A 23,341-nucleotide genomic window follows, 5' to 3' on the forward strand; every position below is an offset into this window, starting at 1 on the left:
CACAGGGTGGGCAATAACTATTACCACCTTAAATATCTTCTAAGTTATAAGGTCTAAAGGAAAATTTATGTAATCAAAATTATACGGTACGAAGGGGGCTAACATATGGCGATAATAATTTTTGTCCTGGTGGAGGCGCTTCGAAGATATCAAGGTCACCTTCATTTTTTTAATAGGTTCGGTATGTTTTTTTCCATAATTTTATAGAGGAACTTAAAACAAGTACGGAACTCAGGACACAAAATTATTGAACAAGATTAAATGTAAATGAAAACGATAAAAAATACATTTTTATATTAAATGAAATTTACGTTTAAAAGATGTACGAAATGACGCTTTATTAGTATGTTTTATCGGAATGTTTTGATTTTGACATTCCTCATAAATGAGGATCAACTTGTTCTTCAAACGGATACATCGATGAAAATAAATAGGATTTTAAATGTTCGACGCGAAGGCTGAGTGCGATTAGGATATCGTTCAGCGTATAAATTTTGCGCTCTCACTGAATTTTTTTGACATTCTCCATAAATGAAATCATTCTCCATCATGTCGACTTGTTCTTCAAATGAATACATCTTGCACGATTGACTTATCTATCGATACTACTTTTTATGTTTATCTTATCCTGTGAACTTATTAAGATGGCCTTCAAAGGGTCTTTGTTTTCATTGAAATAAGTTTACGTCACTATTTATTTTCATCGATGTATGTCCTCAAAACTCATCTTGAAGATCATTTTAAGGACATAAGATGACATTTTTCGGAAAAATGTTTCAGACAAAAGTTACTTACTTTTCGATGGAGAATAAGAATCTGCAATAAAAAGTTGGGGTTTCAATTTAAGAAATTGAAGGTGATCTTCGCGTGACCTTCAAACGACTATTCAAGGTCAAACCAATGGTATCATCTTATGTCCCCCTCGAAATCGTGACATGTTTGTCTGAAACATTTTTTCGTATCTCTTTTAGTTTTTTAAAAAATCGACTGTATAAATTAAAATGGGCCACCCTGTATATGTCTATGTTGCATCCACACAACTGTATTAATTGTTGCGTAAGGTATCTTTTATTTTTCGATACAAAGATTTATATTAGATATATAAAAAAAGAAAGAGAGAGATACAGCGAATATTTACACGGCGGAAGGTAATTGCGATTTATACATGGAGATACAGCGCGTCTCAGGAATGTCGTCAAGAGTGAAATGCTAAACACATGGTTACGCACTCCTTTCAGGAATGGATATCCATAAATAGAAGAAGTCAAGAACGAGAGTGAAATGTACAGAAAAGGCACGAGAAGATGCAAGAAAGATCTTTGGTTTAACATGAATCTTAAATGACTATAACCGCCCCGTTCCCCAAACGGGTTGTACATCAATCTCGGTGTCCGCCCCCCCACTTCAAAGGATGTAGCAAGGTTTCCGCGACGGCGGTTTCTTCAGTACGGCTTTAACGGCCTCCATAAAGACGTCGTCAAGACCCTCTTGTTTTATCGCGGAGCACTCGACGTACTTGACCGCCTTGATCCTCTTTCTCATCTTATTGCAGTCTCTCGGGGTGATAATATCTATGGTTTCTTGATTTCTAAGGTCCACTTTGGTACCTATATGAACAAATAAAAGGAGAATTATTTGTATTATGTATCGGAATGAACAGTCCGTGCCAGCAAACCCTAGGAAAATTCCAAACGCAAAACTCTGCATCAAGAAGTGATACAACAAGGTTTTGGAAAATCTGGAAAATCGTTCGGATTTGATTCGTGTGGTTTAGATGCAAAATATTACTTCGTAATATTAATTTTTAATGCAGAGTTTTGAATTTTTTAGTCAAGCCAATAATTAAAGGACACGAATTTAGAATAATAAGCATTTCGTCTTTTTAAATTTCTTCGAGAGAATTGTATGATATATTTACCCACGAGCACGATCGGCACATTGGGACAGTGTGCTTTGATCTCCGGATGCCATTTACTCGCGACGTTCTCAAAAGAGCTACGAGCGCTCACGGAGAAGCACAGCAGAAAACAATCGGTCTGTAAAAGGAATTAAAAGCGATAGCAAGGATTTCTATAGGTAATGGCTACCTAATGGATGATGATCATTGCCACTCACATTTGGATAAGATAACGGTCTAAGCCGTTCGTAATCTTCTTGACCAGCTGTATCCCATAATGTCATTTGGAACTGCTGCCCATTCACAGATACGCTGTCAACGTAGTTGTCAAAACTGCAAACGACAACATTTAAATTAAATTAGATAATTTTAATATTTTTTTCGAAAGCTAATTTGCAAAGCTTTTAAAGAAGAAAAATAGTACGTAAAATAGAACACTTCGCTCGCAGGCTGTCGCTGTTAATTACGACTCCATATGTTGTATTACTACGATACAAGTACTACGATACTTACACTGTAGGTATGTATTCCGTCGGGAATTCTTTCTTTGTGTACGTGATGAGCATGCACGTTTTTCCGACCATGCCATCACCGACGGTCGTTATTTTAATCGGCCTGTTTCGAGACACCATTTTCGTTTTCTCTACAAAATAAAAGCACACTTGATTTCAGAATTTCGTTTTAATATTATTTAATATTATTCATGTGAATTATTATATTAAAATATGTTCTTAATATATAATCTTAGTGTCTATCAACGCCTATCAATCTTGCAGTTTTATTAACATTCTCTTCCTATATTTCAAACAATTAAATGGACTTTCGTTTTTTTCCCTACTTAAAACTCATTTGTTCTTTATCTGCTTAGCGATTCGTGGATGCAGTGATGTTCTGTATCATTCCTCAAGCTGAAAAGAAGGCAACGGGCGCATCCGGCCATTATAGTATGGCCAGCATCAAGGCCTGTCCCTGTCGTTACCATGCTGCATCGCATATCAATGAACAATGAAGAGAGTGCGGTCGCGCGCTTCGTTCTTATCTGACTGACAATTTTATTACTCAAAAATAATTTTAAGTATAACTGCAAGTACTGTTGCAGCATTTTCTGTATTAATATGTACACACGATATTGCGTAAACTATTGACTTGGCCAAAAAGTAATTGCGTTTTTTTAAATATATTTATATTTAAAAAAACGCAATTACTTTTATTTAAAAGGCGAATTTTTCATGGGAAACAAAAACTTTATTAAACAATATATTGTCCATTTTGTTTGATTATCTTTTGCCATTTTTCAGGCAACTTCATGATTCCGCGCTCAAAAAAGTTCTTATCTTTTTCAGCAAAAAACAATTACAACAACGATTTGATATCCTCATCAGCAGTAAAGGTTTTACCATTCAAGGCGTTTTGCAAAGAACCAAACGAATGGTAATCTGATGGTGCCAGGTCTGGCGAATATGGTGGATGTGGTAACATCATGGTAACACGTCCCATCCAAGCTGCAACAATTTTTCACGAGTGACCAAACTTGTACGTGGTCTAGCGTTATCATGGTGAAACACAACACCTTTGCGATTCACCAATTCTCGACGTTTCTGTTCGATGGCATAATTTAATTTATCCAGTTGATGACAGTATACGTCTGAATTAATGGTTTGATTCCTTGCAAGCAGCTCAAAATACACAGTCCCACCAGACTGACAGCATAATCTTTCTTTGGTGAATATCCGCTTTTCAAGTGCTTTCAGCAGGTTCATCACGCTTGCTCCACCATCTTTTTCGTTTGACGTTGTTGTAGACGATTCATTTTTCGTCGCCTGTTATCATACGTTTCAAAAATCGATCATTTTCCTCACGTTTCAAAAGAGAATCGCAGATGTCAATACGCTTAGTGAGGTGAATTTCTTTGAGCTCATGTGGTACCCAAATATCGAGCTTACTAATGTATCCAAGTCGTTTTGAATGGTTCTCAACACTCGATTTCGATATGTTAAGATTCTCAGCAATCTCTCGTGTCGTTAAACGCCGATTGGAATCGATCAGTGCCTTTATTTTGCCATCATCAATTTCGATTGGCCTTCCTGAGCGTGGTGCATTTTTCACATTAAAATCTCCAGATCGAAATTTAGTAAACCAATTTTGACACTGCCGCAGTTTTAAAGCATCTTCGCCATATACATGATATAACTTTTTATGAGCTTGCACAGCGTTTTTCCCTTTTCGGAAGTAATAAAACAAAATATGAGGAAAATGTTCTTTTTGATTTTCCATTTTGAAATCGACGGCAAAGAAACAATTGTTAACGAAATCGTGTACTTTCTTTTTGTAAAACAAGCTTGAACTGTGAGTTGTTAACCTACATAATGAATTTGTGGTTTAAAATGAAGTTAGTTACATTTCAAGACATGTATGTCCATCTATTGGAAAAAACGCAATTACTTTTTGGCCAACCCAATAGAATCAATGTGACTTAAGGGGAAGCTGGAGTTGCTAGTGAACTATTTTTTCACTATAGCGATGGTAATTGCAGTTTCGAAAATTCTCTTTATTGCTTGTGCAGGATAAAAAATCCTTTTCCACAAATGAAGTACAGATAGAAAGAAAGTCCTCTCTACAGGACTTTATATTCAAAATGGAAAAAAGTTAAAAACTTGCATTTGTCTTTTCTAACTTTTTTCCATTTTGAATGTAAAGTCCTGTAGAGCGGACTTTCTTTCTACGTATACTTCATTTGTGGAAAAGGATTTTTTATTCTGCACAAGCAATAAAGAGAATTTTCGAAACTGCAATTACCATCGCTATAGTGACAAAATAGTTCACTAGCAACTTCAGCTTCCCCTTAAGGTAATCCTGGAGTTTCTAGTGAACTATTTTTTCACTATACCGATGGTAATTGCAGTTTCGAAAATTCTCTTTATTGCTTGTGCAGGATAAAAAATCCTTTTCCACAAATGAAGTACAGATAGAAAGAAAGTCCTCTCAATAGGACTTTATATTCAAAATGGGAAAAAGTTAAAAACTTGCATTTGTCTTTTCTAACTTTTTTCCATTTTGAATGTAAAGTCTTGTACAGCGGACTTTCTTTCTACCTATACTTCATTTGTGGAAAAGGATTTTTTATTCTGCACAAGCAATAAAGAGAATTTTCGAAACTGCAATTACCATCGCTATAGTGAAAAAATAGTTCACTAGCAACTTCAGCTTCCCCTTAAGGTGATCCTGGAGTTGCTAGTGAACTATTTTTTCACTATAGCGATGCTAATTGCAGTTTCGAAAATTCACTTTATTGCTTGTGCAGAATAAAAAATCCTTTTCCACAAATGAAGTACAGATAGAAAGAAAGTCCTTTCTACAGGACTTTATATTCAAAATGGAAAAAAGTTAAAAACTTGCATTTGTCTTTTCTAACTTTTTTCCATTCTGAATATAAAGTCCTATGGAGCGGACTTTCTTTCTACCTATACTTCATTTGTGGAAAAGGATTTTTTATTCTGCACAAGCAATAAAGAGAATTTTCGAAACTGCAATTACCATCGCTATAGTGAAAAAATAGTTCAGTAGCAACTCCAGCTTCCCCTTAAGGTAATCCTGGAGTTGCTAGTGAACTATTTTTTCACTATAGCGATGGTAATTGCAGTTTCGAAAATTCTCTTTATTGCTTGTGCAGAATAAAAATCCTTTTCCACAAATGAAGTATAGATAGAAAGAAAGTCCGCTCCACAGGACTTTATATTCAAAATGGAAAAAAGTTAAAAACTTGCATTTGTCTTTTCTAACTTTTTTCCATTTTGAATGTAAAGTCTTGTAGAGCGGACTTTCTTTCTACCTATACTTCATTTGTGGAAAAGGATTTTTTATTCTGCACAAGCAATAAAGAGAATTTTCAAAACTGCAATTACCATCGCTATAGTGACAAAATAGTTCACTAGCAACTTCAGCTTCCCCTTAAGGTAATCCTGGAGTTGCTAGTGAACTATTTTTTCACTATAGCGATGGTAATTGCAGTTTCGAAAATTCACTTTATTGCTTGTGCAGAATAAAAATCCTTTTCCACAAATGAAGTATAGATAGAAAGAAAGTCCGCTCCACAGGACTTTATATTCAAAATGGAAAAAAGTTAAAAACTTGCATTTGTCTTTTCTAACTTTTTTCCATTTTGAATGTAAAGTCCTGTAGAGCGGACTTTTTTTCTACGTATACTTCATTTGTGGAAAAGGATTTTTTATTCTGCACAAGCAATAAAGAGAATTTTCGAAACTGCAATTACCATCGCTATAGTGACAAAATAGTTCACTAGCAACTCCAGCTTCCCCTTAAATGCGACTTTAATACTTGAGCAAGAAGAGAGAAAGAATTTCTCTGGATTTCCGATCCTTACGCGCCTTCATTCGTATCATGATCGGTCTTCGTCGCGACTCAGATCGCTTGGATCAGGATACATATGCATAACTTGAGGACTCTTCGTACACGAAGTTAGCGGAAACTCGCTGGTATTTCTTATCGTACGGTCATTATCAACGCGCCGTCCGGTCCGATTCGAGTCTCTGACTCTACTATATAATCTGCCTGAATAGCAGTACGGCAAGGATTGATAATATACTGTGATAATCGTTATCGCGGTCCATTCACGTGAGTGCATTCGCCCAAAATGTAGCGCCTCGCAATAGAGTTAAGTATAAAAAAAGGGCACCTGTATTCCGCTGGCGAGCGTTAATTATTGCGGCGTTACACACGCGATAGTCCGCTTGATCTATTCTAAAACGTGACGCCTCACGATTTAATTAAGTGCGATCTTTATGCGTGATGCTATTAGAAATAACGCTCGCTCGAAGCAGCCGGAGGATCCTCCGCTCTTTCTTATCTCTTTTACATCTGGAGGTGTACGAAGGAGCAAATGAAGGTACGTCTTGTTTTCTGTCGTAGGTGATTCATTACGTTATGGGATGTGGCAATTGTTTAATTAAAACACGCGTGCGAGTGCGCGGAGTCACGTTTCCTAATTTGTGTTATGAACCGCCTCGATGACAGTGAGGTCAATATACTCCCGTGACAATTAAGTTTGCGTGCCGGCCGTGGCGGACGAGAAAATTCATTTCTTCTCATTTATCATATATATTTCTCTCTCTCTCTTTCTCGTTTTTGTGATTATACTAATTTTCTACACAAATATATTTTAAATTTTTATTCTATTTAATTACTGACTGTATTACGTAGTTGCTGTTATGAAGAAAACAATATAATAATACCCATACAGCACGAAAACATTTCAGAAATATTTCACAAGTATTTAATCTGACAGATGAAAGCATCTCATAAACATTGCAAAATGTTTCTGCAACAGTTATGAGACAACTCCGGAATAGCAAAATGTCCGCGACACTTGCATTCAAAACCTTATAGAAAGGTTGCTGAAAGGTATAGATCAATCTGCAACCTTTCTGAAATATTGCTGAAAGATTATTAAAATAGCTGAAATCTTTTTGATATATTACTAAAGGTTAATTGAAATAATTTTGAAACTTTCCTATGATGTTGCACACAAATTATAAAGCTCTTATTAAAATCAATTGAAAATACTTCAGAAATTATATTTAAATTTATTATACGAGTATTCAGAAGATTGCAAATACTAAAAAGTTATAATAAAAATTATATATAAAATGTATTTATTATTTTTATTTAATGTTTGCAATCTAATTAATATAATAAATATGCTTAATGAAAAAAATACATAATATATATAAGATATATAGATGTACACATACATAGCTAAACCAAGTATTCACCAAGTTTCCCTTTAAAAAGCGTGAATTGTTGGCACATTGACAAAGAGCCATTCTTATATTATATATTTTCCTTTTTCTTCCTCCAAATAGTTGATTAAAAGGAAAGAATTATATAGATATATAATTCTCTGTTCAACCAACACTTACATTTGAAAGAAAAAAGAATACGTGAAGATAATGCATTTTTTTGTCAACTGGTTAGCTTCACTAAAGATCGAATACTTGGTCTAGGTATATATATATATAATTTTACTTTTTACAATATTCACATTTTTTCACATTTATTGCATGTGGCAGGTTTTAGAAACATTTCTGTTGCAACATTTCATATGACATATTGCGGAATCCTTTCAGAAATGTTGCATATGAAATGTGAAATCTTGAAATGATTTTAAAACCTTCCTGAAAGCTTTCTGTATTAATCGGTGCTGTATGGGTAATCAGCGTAATGTAATAATAGCTACACAGAGGGTTCGTTAAAAGGAAGCATAAAAGTCGGCCTGTGTAGGAAGGTTCGTGGTGGACATATTTTTCGTTGTTTATTTGTCCTTGCTATATTCACATGTGCCGAAGCTAAATAACGCGCGAGCGAGCGATCGATCGACTACTACGTAATGAGCGTAACGAAGCGATTTACATGTGAACCCCGATGCGTGTGCACAAGTTGCCGACGTAAATCCGCGTTAGGGAAAATGCTAACAGGGGGATGCGAGGGCAGAATGACGGACAATCCTCGCGTATAAGCCCCGTAAAAGTTAAATCGTTCGTTATATAAATATCATGTATTTTAAGTCACACGTGATATTTATGACATGCGCTTGCTTCAGCGGCTAAGCAGTGTACGTGTAACTTAATGAACTTTGATAATCTTTTATGATAGACTCTAGTAATTAATAATAGCAAATTTGCAAGGAGCTAATTATATATTCTCGTTACACAATCGTTTCATAAAAACTGTTACGCAATTTTTCCACACACGTAATCTTCATGCGCGCAAAAATCTAAGAAAATTATTTCTTTTACTGATATTATATTTAACCCTTAATTTATATTTAACCGCTTATAAATTAACCTTTTGTCCAGTTTTCTTTTTTTAAGGAAACTCTTTAGAGAGAAGTAATTTTAAAGACACCGTGTAATCAATGCGATTATTGCTACATCCTTTATGTGACAGGATATAGAGCATAGTACGCGGTTATTTATCAGTCGTCGTCCTGTCCCACATGAAATTCTAAAAACTTGCCTGTGCTACGTAAAGTATTCGTAGAACGTTTCGTAAGATGTGATAAAAACTTTCTTGCAGAATTATCGGAATTTATATATATATTTTTATATTTACTATAATATCAGTAAAATTATATATTATATTTATATATATTTATATATTGTGACAGTGTAAGTTTATTCCCCCAACGTCGACGTGATCCGGCTCGTCGGAAGTTTATATAACAATTATAGGCCGAGTATTTTAAATATTTTCATTTTATATTTTTTTATTGATGTTGTTGAAATTATTGAAAATCATCATTACTTACTGAAACTGTTGTATGAATTTTGAAATTATTTATTATATTATTGAATTGTTGCGCTATAAAATTCGGATTGCTTATATTTCGGACAAACGGGAGGTTCTCTCAATTCTGGTCACTGAATTCTGGCCGAAGGAGACGCGATGTGCTCCCATCCGGCCCATAGGACGGACGAGGATGGACGGTGATCAAGGGCGTATGCCCAATTGTATATGGGACATCGATTGATATCGATTTATCGATACGCAAAGAACGCATGCGTAAATGACCGACGGCACCGTACCTCGTCTATGCGCGAAGGAGCGGGATCACCGTGTGGCACTCTTTGGATGGCGGTGCTATATAGTAAAGCAAGTCTAGCAGAATCCTAGAGTCAGCTCCCGGGGAGTCGGATCGCCGCTTTACAAAATTTTTCTAAGCGTGGACGGCTCGCAGCTGCGATTGCAAAAGTTTAATAACCAAGGCTGACAGAGTAAGAGACCTCCCCGCGTCAATTGTGAGTAGAAATAACTATTGTACTATTCTGCCTAAAACTAAATTTTCTGTGAGACCTCTATATTCCGAATTATAGTATTTGAAGTTCCGTTTAACGTTTTTTTTATTTTTCAATTATATCCTGTGGGTGTCCCAACAGTCAGTATCATATAGAAAGGGTCCTCCAAATATCCACCCCTGAGACCTTATCCAATTTTAACTTATCTAGTTTTATAAAATTAGTTGGCGCCCAGTTATTACAATGTTTTACATGTTATTATTACAAAGGATTTACTAAGTCGCAATAAATTAGCAACCTGACAGCCGTGGACGCGGCCACGTCAGATGAAGCCGATAAGAAGCTCGCAGTAATTTTTATTTAACGGGAGAAAAGGCTGACGCAATATTAAATATATCAGTAAAAAAATAATTTTCTTAGATTCTTGCGCGTGCAAAGATGGAAAAATATTATTTGTCTTCCTTATTGATCCTTGTAATTGTATATTATCTTTTGTATTATTTGCATTATTAAGTTAGAAGATATATAACGAAAAAGACACAACTATTAATATAATTTAATATAAATAATAAAAAGTATTTTGTTTAATTCCAACGTCAAGTTACGGAGTGAAACATTCTTGAAATATAATCGGGCAGGTTTTGATTATTGATCATAATCGCACAAGATTTTGTTTGCCGGCTGATCGCGCTGAAGTGCAAACTGATTTCTTGCATTTTGCATGGCGCATCGTTATATCTATGTTTACGCAAAATCGCGTTATTTCGCACAGTCCACGTAATTCGAGCCAACTATAAGTACGTCGCGCGAATCAAATGGTACAGCTCGATCTACGAGTCGTCAGACTTGATAAAGAGATAAGATAATTAAAGAGTAGATTACACAAGAAGCAACCTAGAAATCATAACTCTTTGCTGAATCGATATATTTGAAGGCCATAATTGTGCCAATTCATATTTTACATTTATACAGCAACATATCTTGGAAATAATCCATTTCTTCGTACATATAATTACGATCTCGCTAATCTTACGATAATAAATACCTTGCTGTAGCTTTCAAGATCGTATCGATATTACATAATCATTTACTTGAGACTTTTAGTTAAAAAATAAATATATAATTGCACAGCTGTTATTTTTTTCAGTACAATTTCAGAGGAGTTTGTTAAATGCTCAAAAAAAAAAACAGATTTAAGACACTCGGATATTCTCAAGAACTGAATGAAAATTCCGCGTCACGGTTTTCATAGTTGCAACATGAAAATTAATTCCGCCACTCGTGTAATGATGATAGCAATTGTGTATTACTCACCGTGGTACACGTCATACGTGAGAGAAGCGCGCGTTAATCAGCGGCATACCAGGGAACATTTCGCACATTTGGAGATCGATACGAACCTCACGGACGGCGACCGCGACGTCGACTGACAGATTCGGCGAGGAAGGAATGCGGACAACTGCGTCGTGCAAACGCACGTCGCGGCGGTCGTACGAAGACTGCGGAAACGTAGAACGCGTCGCCGTCGCGGTCGTGCCGCTCGGACTGACATTCGTCGAAGAATAAGAAATAATTTTCTTAGATTTTTGCGCGCATGAAGATTACTGTTGTGTGGAAAAAATTGCGTAACAGTTTTTTATGAAACGATTGTGTAACGAGAATATATAATTAGCTCCTTGCAATTTGCTATTATTAATTACTAAGAGTCTATCATAAAGATTATCAAAGTTCATTAAGTTTACACGTACACTGCTTTAGCCGCTGAAGCAAAGCGCATGTCATAAATATCACGTGTGACTTAAAATACATGATATTTATATAACGAACGATTTAACTTTTAACGGGGCTTATACGCGAGGATTGTCCTCATTCTGCCTCGCATCCCCTGTTAGCATTTTTCCCTAACGCGGATTTACGTCGGCAACTTGTGCACGAACGCATCGGGGTTCACATGTAAATCGCTTTCGTTACGCTCATTACGTAGTAGTCGAATCGAATCGCTCGCTTCGCGCGTTATTTAGCCTTTTCGGCACATGTGAATATAGCAAGGACAAATAAACACGAAAAATATGTCCCCACTCCGAACCTTCCTACACAGGCCGACTTTTATGCTTCCTTTTAACGAACCTCTGTGTAGCTATTATTAGCATTACGCCTGATTAACCCATACAGCACGATTAATAGAAAGTATTCAGGAAGGTTTATAAAAATCATTTCAAGATTTCACATTTCATATGCAACATTTCTGAAAGGATTCCGCAATATGTCAATATGAAATGTTGCAACCAGAAATGTTTTCTAAAACCTGCCACATGCATAAATGTGAAAAAATTGAATATTGTAAAAAGTAAAAATTATATATATATAATACCTAGAGCCAAGTATTTGATTTATAGTGAAGCTAACCAGTTGACAAAAAATGCATTATCTTCACCGTATTCTTTTTTCTTTCAAATGTAAGTGTTTGGTTGGAAACAGAAAAAATTATAAATAATTCTTTTTTAAAATCTTCTTTTTTTATTATTTTATCAACTTTATTTGGGAGGAGAAAAAAAGGAAAAATATATAATAATAAGGAATTGCCTCTTTGTCAATGTGCCAACAATTCACGCTTTTTAAAGGGAACTTGGTGAATACTTGGTTTAGCTATGTATGTGTTACATCTATATATCTTATATATATTATGTATTTTTTTTCATTAGCATATTTATTATATTAATTAGATTGGCAAACATTAAATAAAAATAATATAAATTACATTTTATATATAAATTCTTTTATTATACTTTTTAGTATTTGCAATCTTCTGAATACTCGTATAATAAATTTAAATATAATTTCTGAAGTATTTTCAATTGATTTTAATAAGAGCTTTATAATTTGTGTGCAACCATCATAGGAAAGTTTCAAAATTATTTCAATTAACTTTAGTAATATATCAAAAAGATTTCAGCTATTTTAATAATCTTTTCAGCAATATTTTCAGAAAGGTTTGCAGATTGATCTTACCTTTCAGCAACGCTTTCTATAAGGTTTTGAATGCAAGTGTCGCGGACATTTTGCTATTCCGGAGTTGTCTGCATTAACTGTTGCAGAAACATTTTGGCAATGTTTATGAGATGCTTTCATCTGTCAGATTAAATACTTGTGAAATATTTTGAAATGTTTTCGTGCTGTATGGGTATTTATTATATTTGTTTTCTTCATAACAGCAACTACGTAATACAGTCAGTAATTAAAATAGGAATAAAAATTTAAAATATATTTGTGTAGAAATTAGTATAATCAAACAAAACGAGAAAGAGAGAGAGAGAAATATATATGATAAATGAGAAGAAATGAATTTTCTCGTCCGCCCACGGGCCGGCACGCAAACTTAATTGTCACGTGGAGTATATTGACATCACTGTCATCGAGGCGGTTCAATAACACAAATTAGGAAACGTGACTCCGCGCACTCGCACGCGTGTTTTTAATTTAACAATTGCCACATCCCATACGTAATGAATCACCTACGACAGAAAACAAGACGTACTTCATTTGCTCTCTTCGTACACCTCCAGATGTAAAAGAGCATAAGAAAGAGCGGAGGATTCCGGCTGCTTCGAGCGAGCGTTTATTTCTAATAGCATCAACGGCATAAAGATCGCATTAATTAAATTCGTGAGGCGTCAACGTTTTAGAATAGATAAGCGGACTATGCGCGTGTGTAACGCCCAATAATTAACGCTCGCAGCGGAATACAGGTTGCCTTTTTTTATACTTAACTCTATTGCGAGGCGCTACATTTTGGGCGAATGCACTCACGATGAATGGACGCGCGATAACGGATTATCACAGTATATTATGCAATCCTTGCCGTACTGCTATTTCAGGCAGATTATATAGTAGAGTCAGAGACTCGAATCGGACCGGACGCGCGCTTGATAATGACCGTACGATTAGAGAAATACAGCGAGTTTCGCTAACTTCGTGTACGAAGAGTCCTCAAGTTATGCATATGTATCTGATCCAAGCGATCTGAGTCGCGACGAAGACCGATCATTGATACGAATGAAGGCGCGTAAGGATCGGAATCCATGAGAAATTCTTCTCTCTTCTTGCTCAAGTATTAAAGTCGCATTTAGGGGGAGCTGGAGTTGCTAGTGAACTATTTTGTCACTATAGCGATGGTAATTGCAGTTTCGAAATTCTCTTTATTGCTTGTGCAGAATAAAAATCCTTTTCCACAAATGAAGTATACGTAGAAAGAAAGACCGCTCTACAGGACTTTAAATTCAAAATGGAAAAAGTTAGAAAAGACAATGCAAGTTTTATAACTTTTTTCCATTTTGAATATAAGTCCTGTGGAGCGGACTTTCTTTCTATCTATACTTCATTTGTGGAAAAGGATTTTTATTCTGCACAGCAATAAAGTGAATTTTCGAAACTGCAATTACATCGCTATAGTGAAAAAATAGTTCACTAGCACTCAGGATTACCTTAAGGGGAAGCTGAAGTTGCTAGTGAACTATATTTTGTCACTATAGCGATGGTAATTGCAGTTTTTTGAAAATTCTCTTATTGCTTGTGCAGAATAAAAATCCTTTCCACAAATGAAGTATAGGTAGAAAAAAGTCCGCTCTACAAGTTTTACATTCAAAATGGAAAAAGTTAGAAAAGACAAATGCAAGTTTTTAACTTTTTTCCATTTGAATATAAGTCTGTGGAGCGGACTTTCTTTCTATCTTATACTTCATTTGTGGAAAAGGATTTTTTATTCTGGCACAAGCAATAAAGAGAATTTTCGAAACTGCAATACCATCGCTATAGTGAAAAAATAGTTCACTAGCAACTTCCAGGATTACCTTAAGGGGAAGCTGGAGTTGCTACTGAACTATTTTTTCACTATTAGCGATGGTAATTGCAGTTTCGAAAATTCTCTTTATTGCTTGTGCAGAATAAAAAATCCTTTCACACAAATGAAGTATAGGTAGAAGAAAGTCCGCTCCATAGGACTTTATTTCAGAATGGAAAAAAGTTAGAAAACAAATGCAAGTTTTTAACTTTTTTCATTTTGAATATAAGTCCTGTAGAAAGGACTTTCTTTCTCTATCTGTACTTCATTTGTGGAAAAGGATTTTTTTATTCTGCACAAGCAATAAAAGTGAATTTTCGAAACTGCAATTAGCATCGCTATAGTGAAAATAGTTCACTAGCACTCCAGGATCACCTTAAGGGGAAGCTGAAGTTGCTAGTGAACTATTTTTTCACTATAGCGATGGTATTGCAGTTTCGAAAATTCTCTTTTATTGCTTGTGCAGAATAAAAATCCTTTTCCACAAATGAAGTATAGGTAGAAAGAAAGTCCGCTGTACAAGGACTTTACATTCAAATGGAAAAAAGTTAAAAACTATGCAGTCTTTTCAACTTTTTTCCATTTTGAATATAAAGTCTTAGAGCAGGACTTTTCTTTCTACTATACTTCATTTGTGGAAAAGGATTTTTTATTCTGCACAAGCAATAAAGGATTTTTTCGAAACTGCAATTACCATCGCTATAGTGAACAAAATAGTTCACTAGCAAACTCCAGCTTCCCCTTAAATGCGACTTTAAATACTTGAGCAGAAGAGAGAAAGAATTTCTCTGGATTTCCGATCCTTCAACGCGCTTTCAATTGTATCATGATCGGTCTTCGTCGCGACTCAGATGCTTGGAATCAGGGATACATATGCATAACTTGAGGGATCTTCGTACACCGAAGTTAGCGGAAACTCGCTGTATTTTCTTATCGTACGGGTCATTATCAACGGCGCCGTCGGTCCGATTTCGAGTCTCTGACTCTGCTATATATCTGCCTGAAGTCAGCAGTACGGCAAGGATTGATTAATATACTGTGATAATCGTTTTATCGCGGTCCATTCACGTGAGTGCATTCGCCCAAAATGTAGCGCCTCGCAATAGAGTTAAGTATAAAAAGGGCACTGTATTCGCTGGCGAGCGTTAATTATGCGGCGTTAGAACACAGCGATAGTCGCTTGATCTATTCTAAACGTGACGCCTCACGATTTAATTAAAGTGCGATCTTTATGCGTGATGCTATTAGAAATACGCTCGCTCGAAGCAGCCGGAGGATCCTCCGCTCTTTCTTATCTCTTTTACATTGGAGGTGTACGAGGAGCAAATGAAGGTACGTCTTGTTTTCTGTCGTAGGTGATTCATTACGTTATGGGATGTGGCAATTGTTTAATTAAACACGCGTGCGAGTGCGCGAGTCACGTTTCCTAATTTGTGTTATGAACCGCTCGATGACAGTGAGGTCAATATACTCCCGTGACAATTAAGTTTGCGTGCCGGCCGTGGCGTGACGAAAAATCATTTCTTCTCATTATCATATATATTGTCTCTTCTCTCTCTTTCTCGTTTTTGTGATTATACTAATTTTCTACACAAATATATTTTAAATTTTTATTCTATTTAATTACTGACTGTATTACGTAGTTGCTGTTATGAAGAAAACATATAATAATTTACCCATACAGCACGAAACATTTCAGAAATATTTCAGCAAGTTTTTAATCTGACAGATGAAAGCATCTCATAAACATTGCAAAATGTTTCTGCAACAGTTATGAAGACAACTCCGGAATAGCAAAATGTCCGCGACACTTGCATTCAAACCTTATAGAAAGGTTGCTGAAAGGTATAGATCAATCTGCAACCTTCTGAAATATTGCTTGAAAGATTAATTAAATGCTGAAATCTTTTTGATATATTAACTAAAGGTTAATTGAAATATATTTTGAAACTTTCCTATGATGTTGCACACAAATTATAAAGCTCTTATTAAAATCAATTGAAAAATACTTCAGAAATTATATTTAAAATTTATTATACGAGTATTCAGAAGATTGCAAATACTAAAAAGTTATAATAAATTATTATAACAGTATTATTTAAATTTTTATTTAATGTTTGCAATCTAATTAATATAATAAATATGCTTAATGAAAAAGATACATAATAATATATAAGAATATATAGATGATACACATACATAGCTAAACCAAGTATTCACCAAGTTTCCCTTTAAAAGCGTGAATTGTTGGCACATTGACAAAGAGCCATTCTTATATTATATATTTTCCTTTTTCTTCCTCAAATAGTTGATTAAAAGGAAGAATTATATAGAATATATAATTCTCTGTTCAACACACTTACATTTGAAAGAAAAAGAATACGTGAAGATAATTGCATTTTTTTGTCAACTGGTTAGCTTCACTAAAGATCGAATACTTGGTCTAGGTATATAATATATATAATTTTACTTTTTACAAGTATTCACATTTTTTCACAATTTATTGCATGTGGCAGGTTTTAGAAACATTTCTGTGGCAACATTTCATATGACATATTGCGGAATCCTTTCAGAAAATGTTGCATATGAAATTTGAAATCTTGAAAATGATTTTAAACCTTCCTGAAAGCTTTCTGTTTAATCGGTGCTGTATGGGTAATCAGCGTAATGTATAATAGCTACACAAGAGGGTTCGTTAAAAGGAAGCATAAAAGTCGGCCTGTGGTGGAAGGTTTCGTGTGGACATATTTTTCGTTGTTTATTTGTCCTTGCTATATTCACATGTGGCCGAAGCTAAATACGCGCGAGCGGAGCGTCGATCGACTAATAGCGTAATGAGCGTACGAAGCGATTTACATGTGAACCGATGGATGTGCACAAGTTGCCGACGTAAATCGCGTTAGGGAAAATGCTACTAGGGGGATGCGAGGGCAGAATGACGGACAATCCTCGCGTATAACCCGTAAAAGTTAAATCGTTCGTTATATAAATATCGATGTATTTAAGTCACACGTGATATTTATGACATGCGCTTGCTTCAGGCGGCTAAGCAGTGTACGTGTAACTTAATGAACTTTGATAATCTTTTATGATAGCTCTAGTAATTAATAATAGCAATTTGCAAGGAGCTAATTATAATTACTCTGTTACTCAATCGTTTCATAAAAACTGTTACGCAAATTTTTCCACACACGTAATCTTCATGCGCGCAAAAATCTAAGAAATTATTTCTTTTACTGTATTATATTTAACCTTAATTTTATATTTAACCGCTTATAAATTAACTTTTGTCGCAGTTTTCTTTTTTTTAAGGCAGTCTTCGTACGACGCCGCGACGTGCGTTTGCACGACGCAGTTGTCCGCATTCCTTCCTCGCCGAATCTGTCAGTCGACGTCGCGGTCGCCGTCCGTGAGGTTCGTATCGTATCTCCAAATGTGCGAAATGTTCCCTGGTATGCCGCTGATTAACGCGCGCTTCTTCACGTATGACGTGTACCACGGTGAGTAATACACAATTGCTATCATCATTACAACGAGTGGCGGAATTAATTTTCAATGTTGCAAACTATGAAAACCGTGACGCGGAATTTTCATTCAGTCCTTGAGAATATCCGAGTGTCTTAAATCTGTTTTTTTTTTTGAGCATTTAACAAACTCCTCTGAAATTGTACTGAAAAAATAACAGCTGTGCAATTATATATTTATTTTTTAACTAAAAGTCTCAAGTAAATGATTATGTATTATCGATACGATCTTGAAAAGCTACAGCAAGGTATTTATTATCGTAAGATTAGCGAGATCGTAATTATATGTACGAAGAAATGGATTATTTCCAAGATATGTTGCTGTATAAATGTAAAATATGAATTGGCACAATTATGGCCTTCAAATATATCGTTCAGCAAAAGTTATGATTTCTAGGTTGCTTCTTGTGTAATCTACTCTTTAATTATCTTATCTCTTTATCAAGTCTGACGACTCGTAGATCGAGCTTGTACCATTTGATTCGGCGCGACGTACTTATAGTTGGCTCGAATTACGTGGACTGTGCGAAATAACGCGATTTTGCGTAAACATAGATATAACGATGCGCCATGCAAAATGCAAGAAATCAGTTTGCACTTCCAGCGATCAGCCGGCAAACAAATCTTGTGCGATTATGATCATAATCAAAACCTGCCCGATTATATTTTCAAGAAATGTTTCACTCCGTAACTTGACGTTGAATTAAACAAAATACTTTTTATTATTTATATTAAATTATATTAATAGTTGTGTCTTTTTCGTTATATATCTTCTAACTTAATAATGCAAATAATACAAAAGATAATATACAATTACAAGGATCAAATAAGGAAGACAATAATATTTTTCCATCTTTGCACGCGCAAGAATCTAAGAAAATTATTTTTTTACTGATATATTTAATATTGCGTCAGCCTTTTCTCCGTTAAATAAAAATTACTGCGAGCTTCTTATCGGCTTCATCTGACGTGGCCGCGTCCACGGCTGTCAGGTTGCTAATTTATTGCGACTTAGTAAATCCTTTGTAATAATAACATGTAAAACATTGTAATAACTGGGCGCCAACTAATTTTATAAAACTAGATAAGTTAAAATTGGATAAGGTCTCAGGGGTGGATATTTGGGAGGACCTTTCTATATGATACTGACTGTTGGGACACCCACAGGATATAATTGAAAAATAAAAAACGTTAAACGGAACTTCAAATACTATAATTCGGAATATAAGAGTCTCACAGAAAATTTAGTTTTAGGCAGAATAGTCAATAGTTATTTCTACTCACAATTGACGCGGGGAGGTCTCTTACTCTGTCAGCCTTGGTTATTAACTTTTGCAATCGCAGCTGCGAGCGTCCACGGCTTAGAAAAATTTTGTAAAGCGGCGATCCGACTCCCGCGGGAGCTGACTCTAGGATTCTGCTAGACTTGCTTTACTATATAGCACCGCCATCAAAAGAGTGCCACACGGTGATCCCGCTCCTTCGCGCATAGACGAGGTACGGTGCCGTCGTCATTTACGCATGCGTTCTTTGCGTATCGATAAATCGATATCAATCGATGTCCATATACAATTGGGCATACGCCCTTGATCACGTCCATCCTCGTCCGTCTATGGGCCGGATGGGAGCACATCGCGTCTCCTTCGGCCAGAATTCAGTGACCAGAATTGAGAGAACCTCCCGTTTGTCCGAAATATAAGCAATCCGAATTTTATAGCGCAACAATTCAATAATATAATAAATAATTTCAAAATTCATACAACAGTTTCAGTAAGTAATGATGATTTTCAATAATTTCAACAACATCAATAAAAAAATATAAAATGAAAATATTTAAAATACTCGGCCTATAATTGTTATATAAACTTCCGACGAGCCGGATCACGTCGACGTTGGGGGAATAAACTTACCTGTCACAATATTAAATATATATAAATATAATATATAATTTACTGATATTATAGTAAATATAAAATATATATATAAATTCCGATAATTCTGCAAGAAAGTTTTTATCACATCTTACGAAACGTTCTACGAATACTTTACGTAGCACAGGCAAGTTTTTAGAATTTCATGTGGGACAGGACGACGACTGATAAATAACCGTACTATGCTCTATATCCTGTACATAAAGGATGTAGCAATAATCGCATTGATTACACGGTGTCTTTAAAATTACTTCTCTCTAAAGAGTTTCCTTAAAAAAGAAAACTGGACAAAAGGTTAATTTTATAAGCGTTAAATATAAATTAAGGGTTAAATATAATATCAGTAAAAGAAATAATTTTCTTAGATTTTTGCGCGCATGAAGATTACGTGTGTGGAAAATTGCGTAACAGTTTTTTTATGAAACGATTGTGTAACGAGAATATATAATTAGCTCCTTGCAAATTTGCTATTATTAATTACTAGAGTCTATCATAAAAGATTATCAAAGTTCATTAAGTACACGTACACTGCTTAGCCGCTGAAGCAAGCGCATGTCATAAATATCACGTGTGACTTAAAATACATGATATTTATATAACGAACGATTTAACTTTTACGGGGCTTATACGCGAGGATTGTCCGTCATTCTGCCTCGCATCCCTGTTAGCATTTTCCCTAACGCGGATTTACGTCGGCAACTTGTGCACACGCATCGGGGTTCACATGTAAATCGCTTCGTTACGCTCATTACGTAGTAGTCGATCGATCGCTCGCTCGCGCGTTATTTAGCTTCGGCACATGTGAATATAGCAAGGACAAATAAACAACGAAAAATATGTCCACCACGAACCTTCCTACACAGGCCGACTTTTAATGCTTCCTTTAACGAACCCTCTGTGTAGCTATTATTACATTACGCTGATTACCCATACAGCACGATTAATACAGAAAGCTTTCAGGAAGGTTTTAAAAATCATTTCAAGATTTCACATTTCATATGCAACATTTCTGAAAGGATTCCGCAATATGTCATATGAAATGTTGCAACAGAAATGTTTCTAAAACCTACCACATGCAATAAATTTGAAAAAATGTGAATATTGTAAAAAGTAAAATTATATATATATATACCTAGACCAAGTATTCAATCTTTAGTGAAGCTACCCAGTTGACAAAAAAATGCATCATCTTCACGTATCCTTTTTTTCTTTCAATTATAAGTGTTGGTTGAACAGAGAATTATATATCTATATAATTCTTTCCTTTTAATCAACTATTTGGAGGAAGAAAAAGGAAAATATATAATATAAGAATGGCTCTTTGTCAATGTGCCAACAATTCACGCTTTTTAAAGGGAAACTTGGTGAATACTTGGTTTAGCTATGTATGTGTATACATCTATATATTTATATATATTATGTATTTTTTTTCATTAAGCATATTTATTATATTAATTAGATTGCAAATATTAAATAAAAACGTAAATAAAAATACATTTTATATATAATTTTTATTATAACTTTTTAGTATTTGCAATCTTCTGAATACTCGTATAATAAATTTAAATATAATTTCTGAAGTATTTTCAATTGATTTTAATAAGAGCTTTGTAATTTGTGTGCAACATCATAGGAAAGTTTCAAAATTATTTCAATTAACCTTTAGTAATATATCAAAAAGATTTCAGCTATTTTAATAATCTTTCGGCAATATTTCAGAAAGGTTGCAGATTGATCTATACCTTTCAGCAACCTTTCTATAAGGTTTTGAATGCAAGTGTCGCGGACATTTTGCTATTCCGGAGTTGTCTCATAACTGTTGCAGAAACATTTTGCAATGTTTATGAGATGCTTTCATCTGTCAGATGAAATACTTCTGAAATATTTCTGAAATGTTTTCGTGCTGTATGGGTATTATTATATTGTTTTCTTCATAACAGCAACTACGTAATACAGTCAGTAATTAAATAGAATAAAAATTTAAAATATATTTGTGTAGAAATTAGTATAATCACAAAAACGAGAAGAGAGAGAGAGAAATATATATGATAAATGAGAAGAAATGAATTTTCTCGTCCGCCACGGCGCACGCAAACTTAATTGTCACGGGAGTATATTGACCTCACTGTCATCGAGGCGGTTCATAACACAAATTAGGAAACGTGACTCCGCGCACTCGCACGCGTGTTTTAATTAACAATTGCCACATCCATACGTAATGAATCACCTACGACAGAAAACAAGACGTACTTCATTTGCTCCTTCGTACACCTCCAGATGTAAAAGAGATAAGAAAGAGCGGAGGATCCTCCGGCTGCTTCGAGCGAGCGTTATTTCTAATAGATCACACGCATAAAGATCGCACTTAATTAAATCGTGAGGCGTCACGTTTTAGAATAGATCAAGCGGACTATCGCGTGTGTAACGGCCAATAATTAACGCTCGCAGCGGAACAGGTGCCTTTTTTTATACTTAACTCTATTGCGAGGCGCTACATTTTGGGCGAATGCACTCACGTGAATGGACGCGCGATAACGATTATCACAGTATATTATCAAATCCTTGCCGTACTGCTATTCAGGCAGATTATATAGTAGAGTCAGAGACTGAATCGGACCGGACGCGCGTTGATAATGACCGTACGATAAGAAATACAGCGAGTTTCGCTAACTTCGTGTACGAAGAGTCCTCAAGTTATGCATATGTATCTGATCCAAGCGATCTGAGTCGCGACGAAGACGATCAGATACGATGAAGGGCGTAAGGATCGGAAATCCAGAGAAATTCTTTCTCTCTTCTTGCTCAAGTATTAAAGTCGCATTTAGGGGAAGCTGGAGTTGCTAGTGAACTATTTTTTCACTATAGCGATGGTAATTGCAGTTTCGAAAATTCTCTTTATTGCTTGTGCAGAATAAAAATCCTTTTCCACAAATGAAGTATAGATAGAAAAAGTCCGCTCTACAGGACTTTATTCAAAATGGAAAAGTTAGAAAAGACAAATGCAAGTTTTTAACTTTTTTCCATTTTGAATATAAGTCCTGTGGAGCGGACTTTCTTTCTATCTATACTTCATTTGTGGAAAAGGATTTTTATTCTGCACAAGCAATAAAGAGAATTTTCGAAACTGCAATTACCATCGCTATAGTGAAAAAATAGTTCACTAGCAACTCCAGGATTACCTTAAGGGAAGCTGAGTTGCTAGTGAACTATTTTTTCACTATAGCGATGGTAATTGCAGTTTCGAAAATTCTCTTTATTGCTTGTGCAGAATAAAAATCCTTTTCCACAAATGAAGTATAGATAGAAAGAAAGTCCGCTCTACAGGACTTTATATTCAAAAT

At 35.1% G+C, this 23,341-nt stretch overlaps 1 protein-coding gene across 2 annotated transcripts; it reads right to left on the reverse strand.

Moving 5' to 3' along the window:
* Window positions 1-965: 965 nt before the first annotated feature.
* On the reverse strand, window positions 966-11,220 carry LOC105280039 (ras-like GTP-binding protein RhoL). 2 transcript variants are annotated; one of them, XM_011340209.3, is made up of 5 exons: window positions 11,023-11,220; window positions 2,411-2,540; window positions 2,116-2,230; window positions 1,919-2,036; window positions 966-1,607 (listed from the first exon to the last, which is right to left on the reverse strand). In XM_011340209.3, the coding sequence occupies exons 2-5, from the start codon at window positions 2,527-2,529 to the stop codon at window positions 1,405-1,407; spliced, it is 555 nt and encodes a 184-aa protein (XP_011338511.1). In that variant the 5' UTR covers window positions 2,530-2,540; window positions 11,023-11,220; the 3' UTR covers window positions 966-1,404. The 2 variants fall into 2 exon arrangements, with proteins under 2 accessions (XP_011338511.1, XP_026830409.1); XM_026974608.1 differs by lacking the exon at window positions 11,023-11,220 and adding an exon at window positions 3,295-3,347.
* Window positions 11,221-23,341: the final 12,121 nt, after the last annotated feature.

The sequence above is a fragment of the Ooceraea biroi genome, chromosome 13 (assembly GCF_003672135.1).
Source record: "Ooceraea biroi isolate clonal line C1 chromosome 13, Obir_v5.4, whole genome shotgun sequence".
In the NCBI taxonomy this organism is placed as follows: Eukaryota; Metazoa; Arthropoda; class Insecta; order Hymenoptera; family Formicidae; genus Ooceraea; species Ooceraea biroi.

Bases quoted from the DNA above. Each gene is read 5' to 3' on its own strand.
- LOC105280039 (XM_011340209.3), bottom strand. From the start codon at position 2,529: ATGGTGTCTCGAAACAGGCCGATTAAAATAACGACCGTCGGTGATGGC. The intron at 2,231-2,410 runs GTAAGTATCGTA...TGTCGTTTGCAG, and splicing joins ACGGAATACATACCTACAGT to TTTTGACAACTACGTTGACA. The intron at 2,037-2,115 runs GTGAGTGGCAAT...TTCCTTTTACAG, and splicing joins GACCGTTATCTTATCCAAAT to ACCGATTGTTTTCTGCTGTG.